Source organism: Camelina sativa, chromosome 20, assembly GCF_000633955.1.
Source record: "Camelina sativa cultivar DH55 chromosome 20, Cs, whole genome shotgun sequence".
Classification (NCBI taxonomy): Eukaryota; Viridiplantae; Streptophyta; class Magnoliopsida; order Brassicales; family Brassicaceae; genus Camelina; species Camelina sativa.
In genome coordinates, this window is record NC_025704.1 from 10,779,460 (window position 1) to 10,796,278 (window position 16,819).

Sequence of the window (16,819 nt, forward strand, 5' to 3'; positions counted from 1 at the left end):
CTTGCTGCTAGTTTTGTTCTTCTGCTGATGTGCCATTTCGGTGCCATTAGTGAGGCTGATAGTGGTCGTCAGGAGAACTACTGGCAATTCTTGTTAAAACCTATTTGGGTCAGTCCAGTCATGTCGAGCAAAGACAATCGAAGAGAAGTCTCGTAACATTAAGTCCATTAAGAGTATGCTCAGCCAGGGCAGTGAGTGAGCAGCCCATGTGACCTGAAGTTTTGTAGACTGTGATCAGCAGAATAGGGTACTTAACTCTACAGAAGCAAAACCCCTTTAGCTGCCAACCATGGTGTTTAATACATGCTAAACCGCCTCGATCTTGAGACTAATCGTGCAGTACTTCCCACTAGCAAGTATACGATCACTCACACAAACCCAAGACTAAATGTGTTATAATTTTTAAACTACAGTTAAATATATGCTAGTAAGCAAAATAGTTTTTTAAGAAATTAGTGTTACAAAAAAAAAAAACTCTAAAGTGATATTATTAACCAACAAAATCCTAACTCCTAAATAAAATATTTCTTTTATACCTTTAGAGGCTTTGATATTGTTATTTAGGCTCTGTGTTTTTACTAAAATCCTAAATACAAAATCATGGTTATTTTTTTGTCCAATTTTCCTTTTAACGAATTTATATTATTCTATTTTCTAGATTATTCGGAAAACATGTTAACAAAAATAATTTTCAAAGATAAAAATGTAAAAAAAAAACACCCACATACATTATGAACAACAACAAACAACTCTTTGACTTAAAAACAGCGCAACTGCACTTTTACGAATATATTTTTTCGGGATACCAACAGAGAGAGAGAACACAAAATATATATTCTTTTCTATAAGAGAGTGGTAAAAATAATTTGAGAAAAGGAACACTGAAACAAAAGAGCGAGTTCATGGCCATTGAAGGAGAAGCGTCGTTTTCCGAGGCGGCGGCGGCGACGTCGAGCTATCCGACGGGAGGTGCTGGTGGCAAATTGACGCGGCAACCCGCGAGGAGGCATGCGGCGACGCCGTATTCTCGACCACCACAGAACCAAATACAACGGAGGCCGTGGATCTCGAGAATCGTCGATCCTGCTTATCGGATTATCTCCGGCGGCGCTACGCGGATACTTCCCTACTTCTTCTCGAAAGCCACCTCCCCTCCTGCTCTTACCGCTCCAGACGATCAACATCAACATCAAGGTTTTTTCCGCTCTTTCTAGCCTCCGTTTAAAGGCTTCTATCCCGGGAAAAAATTTCTGCAGTTTTTTGGGAGTTGATTAATTTGATTTACCTCCATGGTTGTATCTGTTTTTTTATTAGAATCCCTTTGGTTACGAGTATCTAGGGTTTGTTGAAATTGTTCACGATCCTGTAAATTAGAAGTGACATTCACCAGGATATAAGAGAGTTCTATTGGTTTTGATTGAAGTGGTATTTTATAGAATCTGATTGCGGTTTGTTAGTATTAGCCTCTGTTTATCCTTTTGCTAGTGAGACAACTTTGATATTGACTACATGTATGTTTTAGTGGTACTAAATTGCTCCTAGTGTCAAGTGAGTGGCAACTGTTATTTCATCGTTTGAGGATGTAATTACAATTTAGTCCAGAGGGATGAGTTATGTTGTCTAATATCGGCTAATGGATTTCATTTCAGCTGTCATGGTTTTAACATTTGGCCTCTCTTTCTACTAGATAAGTTGCAGAATGATGATACACAGGAGAATGTTCCGAGTACAACCACAAATTTAAATGTAAGCGTCTTTCATCTCCTCCTCCTCTCTTTTCTTAAACTTCAATTGGGAACTTACTGCTTTAACTAAGCTGATTTCTTTTGAACTTGTTAATGTGTTTTCTTGTGGTCTTTTTTCATGTGCTATATTATCAATCGCTTTTGCAATAAGGGCCACCATATAAAAGCATTCTTTATCATACTGAAGTTTTATTCAAATGAGTTTTTGGTATCTTTGACATTTTACGGTTAGGCGACTTTTAAAATTCGTTTTCGTTAATGTCTCAATTGATTCTACGTTGAGATCCCAAATTGACCAAGGTGTTGTACGATAGGAAGTTATTTTTGTCTTATCGGGATGTTTTATATTGCATCTGATTTAGTAGAATAAAGAATGTGTTACCAATGAAAACAGTCATGAATTTTTTCCCTCTTTGTGAGATTGTGTTAATATAATAAGAGTTTAAAACAGATTTTTGTATAACATTAGAAAGATGTACTCTTACTGTTTTGTGCTCTACATCATTTGATACCTGCTTTTGTGATTTACAATAGCTAACATATATCATTTTCTCGCTTTAAATGATTCGGGAAACTGTGCAGAAACTAGAGTCAGCATCATTTGAAGAGGGAGGACCTAGCGGTACAGCAAACGTGAACGATGGCAATTTCAGTATCAGTGCACAGATAAGAGGGGAAACAGCTTTAAATGACGCCGTTGCAATCTCGGAGCTTGAAAGGCTAATGGAAGGGAAATCGTTTTCACAGTATGTTATTATGTGTATTCATTCATTGCATAATTGCATTCAAATGATGTTTGATGGAAATTTCTTTCCTTTTGATTGTTATTTTGTTAATGCTTCTTAGTCATGTCTCGGTCATTAGTATCTTATTTGCTGGCAGCTTTAATTTCATGGCCTTTGTGTCATCTTTTCTTTACAGTTCTAATTGTTTTTTTTTTACGTAGACCACTTTTGCACTGACATCTTTTAATTTTCATCCAGGGCTGAAACTGATCGTCTCATAGAGATAATATCTTCAAGGGCTATTGATCTACCTGATGTTAAGAGAGACGAGAGAACTTTGGAGATTTCTTTGAGAGAGGGAGCCAAGAAAAATATGAGTTTCTTAGATAAGAGAAAAGAGCCAATTGGGGGCAAGGATGCTAATAGTGAACTATGGACTACACCAACCCCACTTCCTAAGTCAATTGTGAGTTGCTTGCTATCCAGCCTTCTTTTGTTAGGATGTTCTGATGACACTAGCATAGTAGCATTTATACATGAGTTGCCGGAAACTTCTAGAAGTTTAGTTTGCAGATTTTATGAGTAGTTTGAGGTTGGACTGTTTGTGGAAAGTTATTAAGAAATAGGTAAACAGAAAGAGCTATGTAGTTTCATATATTTGATTCATCAAAGAGTTGGTGTCTCTTTCTTCTCTGGTCGTTATTTCTTAAATTAATGTTTTAGTTTACTCACCTTTTTCGCATTTACTTTTTCTTATAGATTTTTGACAAAGACAAACAGATACACGATGAAGCTGGTCTTTCACCTGCAGAACTTGCTAAGGCATACATGGGAGGCCAGACATCATTAAGTAGCTCCCAAGGTTTTGTAGCAAGAAATGAAAAGGATTGTTTTGATACGGGTATGCTTGTCGGAAAATCATCGCTTGCATCACCATCAAGCAAGCCTTCTGCTTGTTGGCCTGGTATTAAGTCAACTGAGCAATCTGGTTTCGCAACACCTCAACGAGAAAGCTTTGGGCTTCAAAATTTTCCAAGGACCCCATATTCTAGAACCATCCTTTCAAATTCGAAGTCAAAGGTGTGTGGAGGTTTTACTTTATACTTTTTTGGTCAAAAATCTTTGGTATATTTGAGGTGTTTCATTCTTTTATTTTGCCCAGTTGATGCAATTGCAGAACGATAGTAGCAAGCGCCTAAGCAACCTCCAGTCTCCCTCTCAAAGTGTGCAGACAAGATATGGCCAGGTATATATCTCTTTATGCTCTATAATTCTGATTACCTATAAGAGTTATAACATAGTGTGCATACTATTTACATTTGTAAACTTTAAGACAAGCTTAAAGAAACTATGGTACTTTTCCTGGTCATTTTCACTTCCAGACTCCTTAAATAGATGTTTTGGGTGGCTTCTTTCTAACATGTCGTTCTTAACTCTGATGCTTGATGATTTTCAATTGTCCTGGAGCTTATTTTATGGGACTTCAGAAGGGATAAGAAGTCTACAGTACTAAACATTCCCACTTTCTAGAGTATATATCGAGCTATTTCTAATTTTATCTATTTTTACCCAAAAACAAATCCGATGTCATCTATTAACTTGCAAGTGCCAACCCTTCTTGACTTTGATCAGAGATAGGCAGTCAATTTATCGAATAGAAGAATCATATAATTCTTGCTTCATCTAGGTCCTAATGAGGTATTCTCTGTGAAAAATTAGTTCCACGTTTACCTCTTGAGCTGGTGTTAGGAAATCTACCTAAGATGGAATGTTCTGCAAAGGGACTGTAGTGGTTACTTGATTGGTTCAAAGTACCGTTTCTGTCACTAGATTGATGAAATTGATTTATTATGGCCTAAATAGTGTTTGACTGGTTATCTAATGTATACTTAAAGAATGTGAAATGAAAGGGTGGTTGATCATAGTGTCGATCCTATAGGTCTTTTTACCTTTTCCAAAACTTGGTTTTAAATTAGAGTAATCATTATGCCACTTTTTGAATCTTACCTGGGTTTCTTCTATATGCTGAATCCTATTTCCTCAGTTGAACCTGATAAACCACTTTCTAATGTGCACAGCTTAGCAAGGGAAGAGATGGCGGACTTTTTGGACCCAGTAGAAGATCTCGCCAGAGCACCACGCCATCCATTGTGTCTCCTTATTCACGACCTTCACGTGGTTCATCTCGTTTTGAAAATTCTGATATCATAAAGAGCTCTGAAACAGGGGAATCAGATTACCTATCGAGGTCCCAGACAACAACTTATGGTAAGCATAAAGAGTCAGAAGTTGGTACCCCGACTGTGCCTCCACATTCTAGTCAGATTGCTAGGACAATATTGGATAAGATTGGACGGTCCCAGTCCAACCCCAGAGGTAAATCTGCTGAGCTAAAGCTTGCCACTTCCTGGAGATATCCAGAGTCTTCGAAAACCGTTGAACAAAGCAGCTCAAACGCCAACAATGTGAAAAAGGATGGCTCAGCTAAATTGAATGAAGATGTGCGGAACATTTTCTCTCACAATCAGTCGTCCTTTGTGCTTAAACCTCCTGCAAATAGCACCGCTGACACTCAAAATGGAATGACCAAGACCGCTCCAGCGTCAAATGGAATATTTCCTGGAACTCAGGCAGCAGGTAGCAGTGGTACCGCAGTCCAATATGAGTTAGGGAAGCCTAAGAGTTCTCTTTCCAGAAGCACACATGGAGAGGTATTTGAGCACTTGATTTTTTTTTTTTTTTTTAACGCATATTGCATCAAGGTTTAGGGGGTTAAGGTTTTGATTTCTTTGCTGCTTTTGTCTTTTGAGTGTGAGTAACCTCAATATATACCGTAACATAGGAAGTTACAAGTTTCATGTGCTTTTACATATTTTGTGACTTTAAAAAAAACCAAGATCTCTGCGGAAAGTGAATAAACTTGTAACAGTTGGATTTTTTTTTTCTTGTAGAAAATTGATGTCACTTCTTCTCAGGACGCAGCAAAAGCTGTTCCCTATTCTTTTGGAGGCGAACCTGCAAATCTCCCCAAACCACCATCTCATTCACTTGGAAACAATAAACCTGTACTTCCATCGATCTCAATAGCCAAGCCATTCCAAAAATGGGCAGTCCCTTCAGGTACAAACGCTGGCTTCACATTTCCGGTCTCTTCATCAGATGGAGCAACATCATCAGAGCCTACAACTCCATCCATCATGCCATTCACAACAAGCCCAGTTCCAAGTGGTGGTATTGCCATTACAAGTCATCATAGAGCAACAAAGGATGATGAGATTCCTCAATATAGTTTCAACAGTAAGAGAGCGGAAAAGTCGCCGCTGGTCTTTGACTTTCCTTCTGTGAGTGAAGAGGTGATCAATGAGGAGGATGATGCTAGTTTAGGTATCGAATTCACATTTGGGTCTGAAAAGACGGAGAGAATACCGTTCGGCTCAGCAGGAAGTGATGGTGTTTGCTGTTAAAAAAACAAGGACGATGGTCTTTTGTTTCCTGTAACTTTTCCAATCTCTTAGTTTTACTTCTTTTTTTTGTTTACCTTACTGTGAGAGTAGAATTTTGTTGCCTAGAATCATGTGTTTTGATTTTATATTCATTTTGAGATGATTGATTTCTGTTGTATCTGATTTTTTAATCATCAATCAGGATTGTTCATCTATACGATGAAAGTAAAATAAAAAAAGGTCGATTGAATAGAATCATGTGTTTAAATTTTGCAACTCCGGGTTCAATTAGAGAGAGTGGAAAAAACATGTGCCACGTTTAGTATCGTCCCCCGCGTATTAGCCACAATCTCGAAGACACAGCCAGTTAAAAAAAAGCTTCTCTTTTCCCAGACGAACACTCGTGTATGTGTGTGTGGTGGGTGTTCCTGTTCCTGATCTTCCTTGATAAGTGGTTATTTGATCACTCCTCATGTGCTCGATTCATGCTAGATTTCAGGTTTCTCAGCCACAATGGAGCATAAAGAAGAAAACCCTATCTCTATTTCTACTCAATCCCAACTCAAAATTCGCCTTCTTTCCTCGCGCGGTTTCTTCTTCTTCCTCTTCGGACAACACAGATGGTTCAGTTTCATCTTCCAGACAAAACAGTGTATTATACCTCTTACAAATCGTATACAATTCTCCAATCTTTGTACTCACATTGATGCGATTTCTCCTTTTTTTATGCCCTGCTTTGAACAGCGACAGATGGGTTATGATCCTTCAGAGGAACTGTTTGGTGTTGATTTCAAGCCCAGGTAAGAGTTTCCAACACTTGTTTAAAGCTGAATTCACTGTAAGGTCTGTAAAATACGATCAGTTTCATGAAAGAGCTCCTGAACTCAAAAGACCAATGAGGCTATCAGTGTTCTAGTTACGTGGTCAACTTGGTATGTCCTCAATTAGGCTGAGATTCAAAATGTGCATTTTGGTGATGGTTTATTTCAGGATCATATCTGGTGATTCGCGCGAACCAAGGTCATGGTTTGGTCCAAACGGTCAGTACATTCGAGAGCTTCCATGTCCAACTTGTAGAGGAAGAGGTTATACTTCATGCTCAAATTGCGGAATCGAGAGGTCCAGATTGGACTGCCCTCAATGCAAAGGAAAGGTACTCAAATACAAAAGTGTTAGTGACTTCAAACTCATAGCGTAACAAAAGTCTTTCCTTGTTATTTAAACTGTGCTTTAATTTTGTGTAGGGCATAATGACTTGTCTCCGATGTTTGGGAGATTGTGTCATATGGGAAGAATCAATAGATGAACGACCTTGGGAGAAAGCTAGATCCAGGTAGTGTTATTCAAGACTTGATATCTCATTTTTGATCATTCTTTAACTAATAAATCTCTTCTTTTTTTTTTGTTCTGCCACAGTTCTCCATTTAGAGTAAAGGAGGATGATGAGGTTGATAATCTAGAGATTAAGTTCAGTAAAAGGAGAAAATCGAAGCGGATTTACCAGTCACCCACTCCTGAAGTTGGACAAAAGATCAGCCGATCTCTTAAAGTTAGTCTTATTCATGTATTCCTCTTCATGATATCATACTCTATCCATGGGGTATAATTATAGTCAGTCTGATGGAAAAAAAAAAAATTATAGTCAGTCTAAATATGGTTTTATTATAGAGTCTCAATGCCAAGACTGGACTTTTTAGTAAGCGAATGAAGATTATACATCGTGATCCTGTACTTCATGCTCAAAGGGTAGCTGCAATTAAGGTCTGTAATCAATTCCCATTTTGTTTTCAAAACTTGAATTTTACATGGAAAAACTTTTGGTTTTGTTTACTTGAATCTACTTAGTGTTATTTGTGCTCTAGAAAGCTAAAGGAACACCAGCTGCTAGAAAGCATGCATCGGAATCTATGAAATCTTTCTTCAGTAACCCTGAAAACCGTGAACAGAGAAGCTTATCCATGAAAGGTAAAACTCAGTTCTTGGTAAGAAATTCAGAGTTCAGCTCAATTTAGTACTCCCTTTTTTTTCTTCGGGAACTTTATCTGGTTACATTCTCTAACTAATGTGGTACGAGTTAGGTTGAGACTTACTTAAGGTAGCAATAGTATATCTTTGGATAACATTGGCGCTAACATTGTTAATGTGAGATACCATGTTGTTTCAGAGAGAATCTGTAGATATATAGGTTTTGATATAGGTTTTGATTTTCCTTTTGTGGTGACAGTTTCTTGTGCAAGTGCAAGCCAGGAAATGGTAAAAAATCATTTTGTTTTGTTTCAGGAATTAAATTTTACTGCAAGAGCTGCGGACAGGAAGGCCATAGAAGCCATTACTGTCCAGAACTGGGCACTGACGCGGACAAAAGAATTAGATGTAGGCTTTGCGGCGGTAAAGGTCATAACCGAAGAACCTGTCCTAAGTCGAAACCAAAGGTCACTAAAGGCATTTCCACAAGGTATCACAAATGTGGGATATGCGGTGAGAGCGGTCACAACAGCAGAACTTGCCGGAAACTGACCAGAGTGAAACTCAGTGGCCGTGTTGGCGATTCTGAGGAAGATGGTGTTGGTAAAGTGAGAGGAGGGTATGCTTGTGGGTTCTGCAAGAAAAAGGGACATAATGTAAGAACTTGTCCAAGCAAACAAGTTTCAGATAGTGATTCTTGTTTAGAGCAAGAAGGTTCTTGATCATGTGTCTATGGATTGGTTAGGCTTTGTTTTACTCTTAAAACAAACAGAAATAACCAATCTCACACTGCTTATGGGCCCTTCTAAGAATCGGATTAATCAATCACTTTGGTCCTTGATCGGTTTTTGGCCAATTTCTCAAAACTCAACAAATCTGACGCGACTTTGACCCCTTTTGGTTTCGGTTTATGACCGCATTCGTAATTCTTTTGGGTTGATTTTTATTGAGCACGACCAGAGTTGGTGCCAACGGACCCACGCAAAGAAAGAGGGATCGTTCATTGACAATATCGACCCTAGAAATTTCTAAAATGTTATCCATGTATAACAAAATTGCCTAGATGGCTAGATGTCGACGTACATTAACACACGTACCTAATAGTTCAGCCATATCCATTGACATTTAACTCTTTTGTTTCTTTCTAACATTAGTATCCTTCTTACTATTCAACGATGTCCTTTACCATCATCGTGTTATTATTAGAATGTTACATTTTAGTCTAAAATATAAAAGACCAAAAAGTAAATAGTCACGTTTTTTTTTTTTTCTTAACTTCATCAAAAGATTATTAACGGACTATTTTTACACGCGCTAAAAATAACAATTGTGGACAAGAAAAAGAAAAGCATTAGCATGCAAAAATTGACCAAAATTGATAAAATCTAAAGTTGAATAATTCAACGACACACCACGTAACGCGTCTTCGCGTATCTTTCGTAATTGACCCCTTTGTGAACAACCTCTCCTTTATTGTCCTATAAATAGTTTGCAAGACTTTTTGAAACCATTACAAAACACACACAAAAATCAAAAGGGTCATTTAAATTCTTTTAAAGAGACGACATACAGATATAGTTTTAAATCGACCAAGAAAAGAGATTAAGGGGTGACCTGAGTCCTTCCAACACAAAAAAAAAAAAAAAAAAAAAAAAAANGTTTTCAAAGCGGTTACGTTTTTGGTTTTGGCTTTTGCTGCCGTTGCTGTATTCGCTGAGACGGAGGACCACGATGTTGGTGGTGATACCGAGTGGACGAGACCTATGGACCTCGAGTTCTATACTACCTGGGCGGCCGGTAAAACTTTCAAAGTAGGCGACGAGCTCGGTGAGTTTTCTTTTTCTTTGTTTCTATAACAGTCGATTTTGTCCGATCGTTCATAGATATGATCATGTCGGTGATGTTATTTCTTTGGTTCTATATATATATATTATTTTGGAGCATATTTGAACTATATAAATAAAAAATGATTAGTTTAGTTTCCACCGACTGATGTTAATAGTTCACATATAAATATATTAAATCATTAGTTTGTTAAAAAACTAATGAATATATATTCTAACTTTTTGATATTCTTATTACAGAATTTGATTTCGCTCCTGAAAGGCACGATGTGGCAGTTGTAACAAAAGATGCATATGAAAACTGCGACAAAGAGAAACCCATCAGCGTCATGACCGTTCCTCCGGTCAAAATCAGGCTAAACACCACTGGACCACAATACTTTATCTGCACCGTCAGTGACCATTGCCGCTTTGGTCAAAAACTCGCCATCAATGTAGTTGCTGCTGGTGCTACAGGAGGAGGTGCTACTCCAGCTCCAGGTGCTCGTGGCGGTGCTTCCCCTGCACCAGCTGGGGCAACCCCAGGTGCCGGAGGAGCCACCACTCCCCCCACTGCTGGCGGGACCACAACACCTTCCGAATCTAGCGGAACCACCACTACCCCAGCTGCTGGAAATGCCGCCGCTTCTTCTTTAGGAAGTGCTACTTTCTTGGTTGCTTTTGTTTCCGCTGTTGTTGCTCTCTTTTGAGTTCACACTCGAAACTTTTTAGTTAATCAATATGTGTTTGTTTTATATACCTTATACTCTCCTTAATTCTATTACAGTCATGTACGTATATTTATTCTTTTTGAGAAAATAAAGACTTGTTTTCAAGTCATTATAAACGTCTTAATTATACTTGTGATTAGTATGAGTTTCGATATGTGATTATTCTGTTGCCAAAAAAAAAAAAAAAAGTGGTTTTCCACATCATTGACTATATATTATTACCACATTTCATAAAAGATTTCCATCTTCTTGATCCAGTTTGTCTAGTTTTCATGTATGATCTCAGACAAAATTTACCTTCTAAATACTTTAATCACACTCACGAATCCGAAACATGAACCGAAGTTAGAAAAATATTAAAGAGACACATATATGTTAATCTAATTCAATACTAATATGGTATTTTTGTTTCGGTGTAGCTAGGGAGACGTTTCTCACCTATATTCACAATTTTAATATAGTATGCCCGTACGTACTAAGTAGTAAGTTCGACATACGACCACAAATTTCCACAATAATTTGACACGTGTCTGATTGACGTGAATTTAGAAAAACCATACACTTGTTTTGTAGTCTTTGTTTTGGTCAAAACACTTAGCNAAAATCACAGACAGTGAGATTTAGACTAGCCAGAACTTCATTAGACGATTGAACCGTTTGCGATGGCTTCTAGCATGAATGATATTCCTGATGTCTTTATCAAGCATCCGGAAGATAGTACACTTTTCCATCTTCTTGATTCAGTTTGTCTAGTTTTCATGTATATGATCTCAGACAAAATTTGCCTACGCAATACTATAGAAGTCAAGTTAGAAAAATCTTTAAAAAGACACATATGTTTATCTAATTCAATGGCAATGTGATATTTTTCGTTTCGAGCTAGGGAGACGTTTCTCACCTATATTCACAATTTTAATATAGTGTGTCCGTACGTACTAAGTAGTAAATACGACATACGACCACAAACTTCCACAATAATTCGACACGTGTCTGATTGACGTGAATTTAGAAAAACCATACACTTGTTTTGTAGTCTTTGTTTTGGTCAAAACACTTAGCTTGTTGTTTTGTTTTCAACAACATGATGCATGACATTTTCCCCTTAATATAATGTGTAAGCATGATAAGTTCCAGTGGTTATACCAAAGTCTTCGGTAATTACACTGTTCCTTTTTTTTCTTTCAATAATTTAATATATGTTTGATTTTTATAGTGTAGCTACGATATTCGATAAGACCTATATATGACATAGAGTTCCTGAAATAGCAAGTCTTGGCTTTACCAAAGTAAGAACCTGTAGAAAACTAAAGGTGGTTATAAAATCTACACACAGATCTTGTTGGTTTAAAATCTTAAAAAGTTTCAAAACTCCGGTACTAATTTAATTTAATCTTGTTGGTTTACGGGTTAATTCATTTTCTAGATAGACGAAATGAGAAGTTTATGTGCAGAATGATGTCAGACAATTGTACTTGATTTTGTCACTGAAAACCCATCGGAACTCTTAAATCTCAAATCTAATTGTATATATATATAAGAGTAAAGTTTGATCACATTTCATATGTAATTAATATTTGAACATTTTAGACATAGAATAATAGTTTTTTCTCAAATCAATCACAATCTACAGTTCATTGAAGAAAACATTGTATGGAAGAGACCATAGGTTAATCAGGCGACACTTTAATCTATCAAGAGATAGACAGATAATCAAATCAAATGAAAGCAAATAAACATCAATCACATGCAAAGAGTGTTCATTAAGCAATAAATCTAATTTTATTTTAAGCTTTATTTTATTATATGTTACTTCACTTTTTAAAAAAATATTTTTGGTAGTGTAAAAAAGAAGAGAGAATAGAGTTGGCTATGACTATGTGTAATAAGAGAAACAAAAACAAGCCTTCCATGACTGTGCCATTAAGAAAGTAGCTTTGTTTTCAATCCCAAACTGTCAAAGTCTCTCTTCACCTCTCAAGGTTAATCAAGCATTTATCTCTCTCTCTCATCAATGTTGCTTTAAAGCCAATGCTCCTCTTCTTGTTCTTCATATAAACCACACATATCCTCTCCTCCACATCTCTTAGCAATTTCATACCAAACCCTAAAATTGAGAAAGAGTACTTAGAGAGAGAGAGAAAGATGGGTAGAGGGAAGATAGAGATAAAGAGGATTGAGAACGCAAACAACAGGGTGGTGACGTTCTCAAAGAGGAGGAATGGGTTGGTCAAGAAGGCTAAAGAGATCACAGTTCTTTGCGATGCAAAAGTTGCTCTCATAATCTTTGCCAGTAATGGTAAGATGACTGATTATTGTTGTCCTTCCATGGATCTTGGTGCTATGTTGGACCAATATCAGAAGTTATCTGGCAAGAAACTATGGGATGCTAAGCATGAGGTACTCTCTCTCTCTCTCTCTCTCTCTCTCTTTTTATATAATCTATAGTTTATTTGTCTCAAATAATATTCCATGGCCAAAATCATGAAATGGGTTTTCAATTTCTTTGCCAAAAACATGTCAAAAGACCCTTGAATCTTTAACCCTAGATGCAGATCTACTATTAGTGTTTTGTCTCAAAAACAAATATTCTGAGCTAGATATATATATCATAAAATGGGTTATTTAATTTTCTTTCATAAAAATATGTCAAAGGAGAAAACCCTCGAACCCTAGATGCAGATCTACAAAGGTTTCTTTGTATGTGTAGCCTTCCAAGCTTCTTTATTGATTTTCTTGTACTCAACAAGACATGGAGCCACAAAACATGGAAGTTATTCTTTTTTTTTTTCGTTCGTGCTTAATTTGTATAGGTCTTCAATATATTGTAGAGTATATCTAAACATGTATTCACAAACTGTGTTTTGAAACCACACCAAGGCAAAATCTTAAGCGAGTTAAATTCAAGTTTTAGGTTATTGAGAGAAAATCTGGGATGTGATATAAATGAGAATATCTGAACAGTTTACTGATTTTACATTTGTGGCTTTCAAAACTAATTGAAAACTGGGAAATCATACTTTTTGATTTATCCTAATTAAAAAATACTTTTACTTCAAATATTATTTATTATTATTAATTTAATTCTGACAATCATAGGTTTAGTTCTAACAAATGAGATATATCTCTATAGAGTAATAAGCATACAGAGGGCTGTATACCATTTAAGTCCCTACCTAATATTTATGTGTATACCATTCAAGATATGTGTATTACTGTTCTATATGTTTTGCATGAAACATGAATAGAAAGAGACGAGACTTGTCATTGATAACCAGATCTGTTTCTTAACTTTGTTTAGTGTATTAATAAGTGAGTTTTTTTTTTTTTGTTTCTGTGATGTAAATTCTTAAAATCTACTAATCACTCATCTAAACATATATATATGCTGAATAATATTGGTCTCCAGAACCTCAGCAATGAGATTGATAGGATCAAAAAAGAGAATGATAGCTTACAACTGGAGCTCAGGTCAGTCGATTACCCTTCAGTAAAGTGCCATATCTTTACGGAGGTATCTTGATAGAAATAATCTTGCTAAGTACTGAATATAAACTGTGAATACAGGCATTTGAAGGGGGAAGATATACAGTCTCTCAACTTAAAAAACCTGATGGCTGTAGAGCACGCCATTGAACACGGCCTCGACAAAGTCCGAGACCACCAGGCATGTGTACATCTCTACGTTCGTTCATACACATGTATATAAAAAAATACATTCACCATTTAACTCTTATTTGGTCTGCTTAATTGTCACAGTCGGAGATCATCATGACAAAGAGAAGAGCTGTGAGCATATATAACAATTTATATTGTTTACTACTTAGCTTTCAGGATGGAATATGTAATAATGTACATCATTTTTTTTTTTTTTTTTTTTTTACAGGNAAGATGATTGTAGAGGAGAATCGGCAACTCCATTTCCAGCTGGTACGTATGTATATTAATAATATTAGGCTTTTGCGTATGATATTTGGTTTGAAACTATTAATACGTATATGTTTGTGTTTTGAGAAATATGGATATGGCTTTTTGGAAATTGCAGCAACAACAGGAGATGGCTATAGCTAGCAACGCAAGAGGACTGATGATGAGATATCATGATGGGCAATTTGGATATAGAGTGCAGCCGATTCAGCCAAATCTTCAGGAAAAGATTATGTCCTTGGTCATCGATTGATCATCGTGAGACTTAAAATCTTATCATCAAGATCTATCTATTCCGTCGTCCTTTTACTGTGTCATTATATATCTGTGCGTGTTGTATTAATCTCGAGCCAAATCTATACTCTCTATCGGAGTCGGACTTGTTGTACTTAATTATGCTATATGTGTGTTGTTTGCTTAATTATGACCTATATGTATTGGTTTGTATGGTGTGCTTAACCGTTTGGAACTAACTGCATGTGTGTGTTAACTAATATTGGCTGTTATTTTGATAAGCTATTTTATGAATCGATTTTAATGAAGAAAATAATTTTTTTAAAGTTAGAATTGGCTTCTGAATATTTGTTACACATGTACTACGTACTATAATGTGTTAAAACCATTATTTAATTAATCTAAGTTGGAATACAATTAAAAAAGGTAAAGGTGAAAGTGTTATACAATAGTAAATTAGTAATGTCGTCTCTAACACCATTCAAAAAGAAAAAAAAAATCGTCGACTAAATGTTGGATACAGATCGCCATGAGACCGGATGGAGGATTGACAAAAAGGTGGATACATAGATGGTCGGTGAGTACTTCTTAATATCCCAGTTACGACTAGTTGGAGATGAAAAATATATTTGTATTATGAAATAGAAGTATGATTAATCCATGTTAGGACACTTGTTTTTGTAATATTACACCAACTTTCACTTGTCATTACCAAAGCTAAAGAATAGGTGATTCATGTTTTGTTTACTTCACTATAAATAGGCTTAGTGCTTAAGTGTTGTGTAAGAGTGTAAGTGATATAGTTGTTGTCTTTGATCAAAAGGAAAAGACATCCCAATCTCTCTTTCTCTCATCCCTACATCACTCTATCCCTCTCTTGATTATTTCTTGTTCACTTCACAAAATATTACAAAACACAAAACTCATAAGTGTATTCTAGTTATAATTCACAACATGTTATCAGCATGAACGACTCTCGATCCGTTACAAGTTTGAGCATAAGCGATTTGCGATCTGTCATAAGTTTGAGGTAAGATTTAAATTATGTTAAATTTATTTAAATTTAATTTAATTTAATTAGTTTATATGCATATTACTATATGTATTATCTATAGAGTAAAAGACTATATATATTTCTTGATCTAATGGTAGGCTCTGCCTCCTTGATCATTTAGATCTACATTCTTGATCATTATGGTAGGCTCTGCCTCCTTGATCATATGCTCAGATCTATATATTTTAATTATATGGAAGGCTATGCCTCCTAAATTAATTGTTTCAATTTATGAATATATTATATAGCTTATAATTTTGTTCTATAGTTGATATTAATTGCTAAAACAAGTTTTTACAAAATTATTTCATAAAATTTTGTATTTAACAAACTTTTTTAATTATTTATATAGTAATCATGTCAAACTTGGCAAAGCTTGAATTCGCCGCCCTTGATGTCTCTGGGAAAAATTATATGACATGGGCACTAGATGTAAAATTCTATCTAAAAGGGAATGGGCTTCTCAAAACCATTGATCCGTCAGAAACGGGGTTAGAAGAGGAAAAGGCAAGAACCATGATGTTCTTGCGTCATCATCTCCACAATGGTTTAAAAAATGAATACATCATGAGAGAAAATCCTGCAGATCTTTGGATCGCGCTCAAGGATAGGTTTGATCACCAAAAGTATGTGATCTTACCAAAAGCCAAACATGAATGGCTAAACCTGAGGTTTCAGGATTACAAAAGTGTAATTAGTACAATTCCGCTTTGTTCGGAATCACTTCAAGGATGGCTCTCTGCGGAGAAGAAGTTTCCGATTATGATATGATCGAGAAAACATTCCAAACTTTCCATCCTTCAAATGTACTCCTACAGCAACAATATCGAGAAAGAGGGTATACTCGATATTCTGAATTAATGCAAGTTTTGCATGTTGCTGAACAAAATAATGAGCTCGTGATGATAAATCATCTAACCCATCCAACTGGATCGGCTCCACTTTCAGAAGTGAATGTTGCTACATCCAGCTATAATAATTGGTAAGGATGAGGACATGGACGCAGACGCGGTCGAGGCCGTGGTCATGGTCGTGGAGGAGGTCGTGGAGAAGATCGTGGACGAGGAAGAGGAAGAAGTTTCTCTCCTAATGACTTCAACGCAAGAAAAACCAAAAAGCATCTTCAAATTAATAATGTTGGTCGCGTTATAAAGAAACAAGATGAAAGTACTTGT

At 36.2% G+C, this 16,819-nt stretch overlaps 4 protein-coding genes across 5 annotated transcripts; all 4 read left to right on the forward strand.

The window, feature by feature from the left end:
• LOC104770406 (nuclear pore complex protein NUP1) lies at window positions 767-6,165 on the forward strand. Of its 2 annotated transcripts, none has more exons than XM_010494829.2 (8): window positions 767-1,194; window positions 1,688-1,746; window positions 2,328-2,491; window positions 2,729-2,936; window positions 3,230-3,550; window positions 3,633-3,716; window positions 4,549-5,181; window positions 5,446-6,165. In XM_010494829.2, exons 1-8 carry the CDS (start codon window positions 903-905, stop codon window positions 5,932-5,934), a joined length of 2,250 nt encoding a protein of 749 aa, XP_010493131.1. In that variant the 5' UTR covers window positions 767-902; the 3' UTR covers window positions 5,935-6,165. The 2 variants fall into 2 exon arrangements, with proteins under 2 accessions (XP_010493131.1, XP_010493129.1); XM_010494827.2 differs by having other exon boundaries at window positions 778-1,194; window positions 5,422-6,165.
• Window positions 6,261-8,724, forward strand: LOC104770404 (zinc finger CCHC domain-containing protein 9). The gene is made up of 8 exons (XM_010494826.1): window positions 6,261-6,565; window positions 6,658-6,713; window positions 6,904-7,066; window positions 7,158-7,246; window positions 7,330-7,462; window positions 7,582-7,674; window positions 7,776-7,878; window positions 8,194-8,724. The coding sequence occupies exons 1-8, from the start codon at window positions 6,386-6,388 to the stop codon at window positions 8,598-8,600; spliced, it is 1,224 nt and encodes a 407-aa protein (XP_010493128.1). The 5' UTR covers window positions 6,261-6,385; the 3' UTR covers window positions 8,601-8,724.
• LOC104772392 (blue copper protein) lies at window positions 9,534-10,577 on the forward strand (the record flags this gene model as incomplete). Its single annotated transcript, XM_010497014.1, has 2 exons — window positions 9,534-9,705; window positions 9,963-10,577. Coding segments are annotated over 2 exons (621 nt in total), but the record flags the coding sequence as incomplete, so codon positions are not given.
• Window positions 12,336-14,894, forward strand: LOC104770407 (floral homeotic protein PISTILLATA). Its single transcript, XM_010494831.2, has 5 exons — window positions 12,336-12,829; window positions 13,839-13,900; window positions 13,997-14,096; window positions 14,189-14,359; window positions 14,475-14,894. The coding sequence occupies exons 1-5, from the start codon at window positions 12,575-12,577 to the stop codon at window positions 14,607-14,609; spliced, it is 723 nt and encodes a 240-aa protein (XP_010493133.1). The 5' UTR covers window positions 12,336-12,574; the 3' UTR covers window positions 14,610-14,894.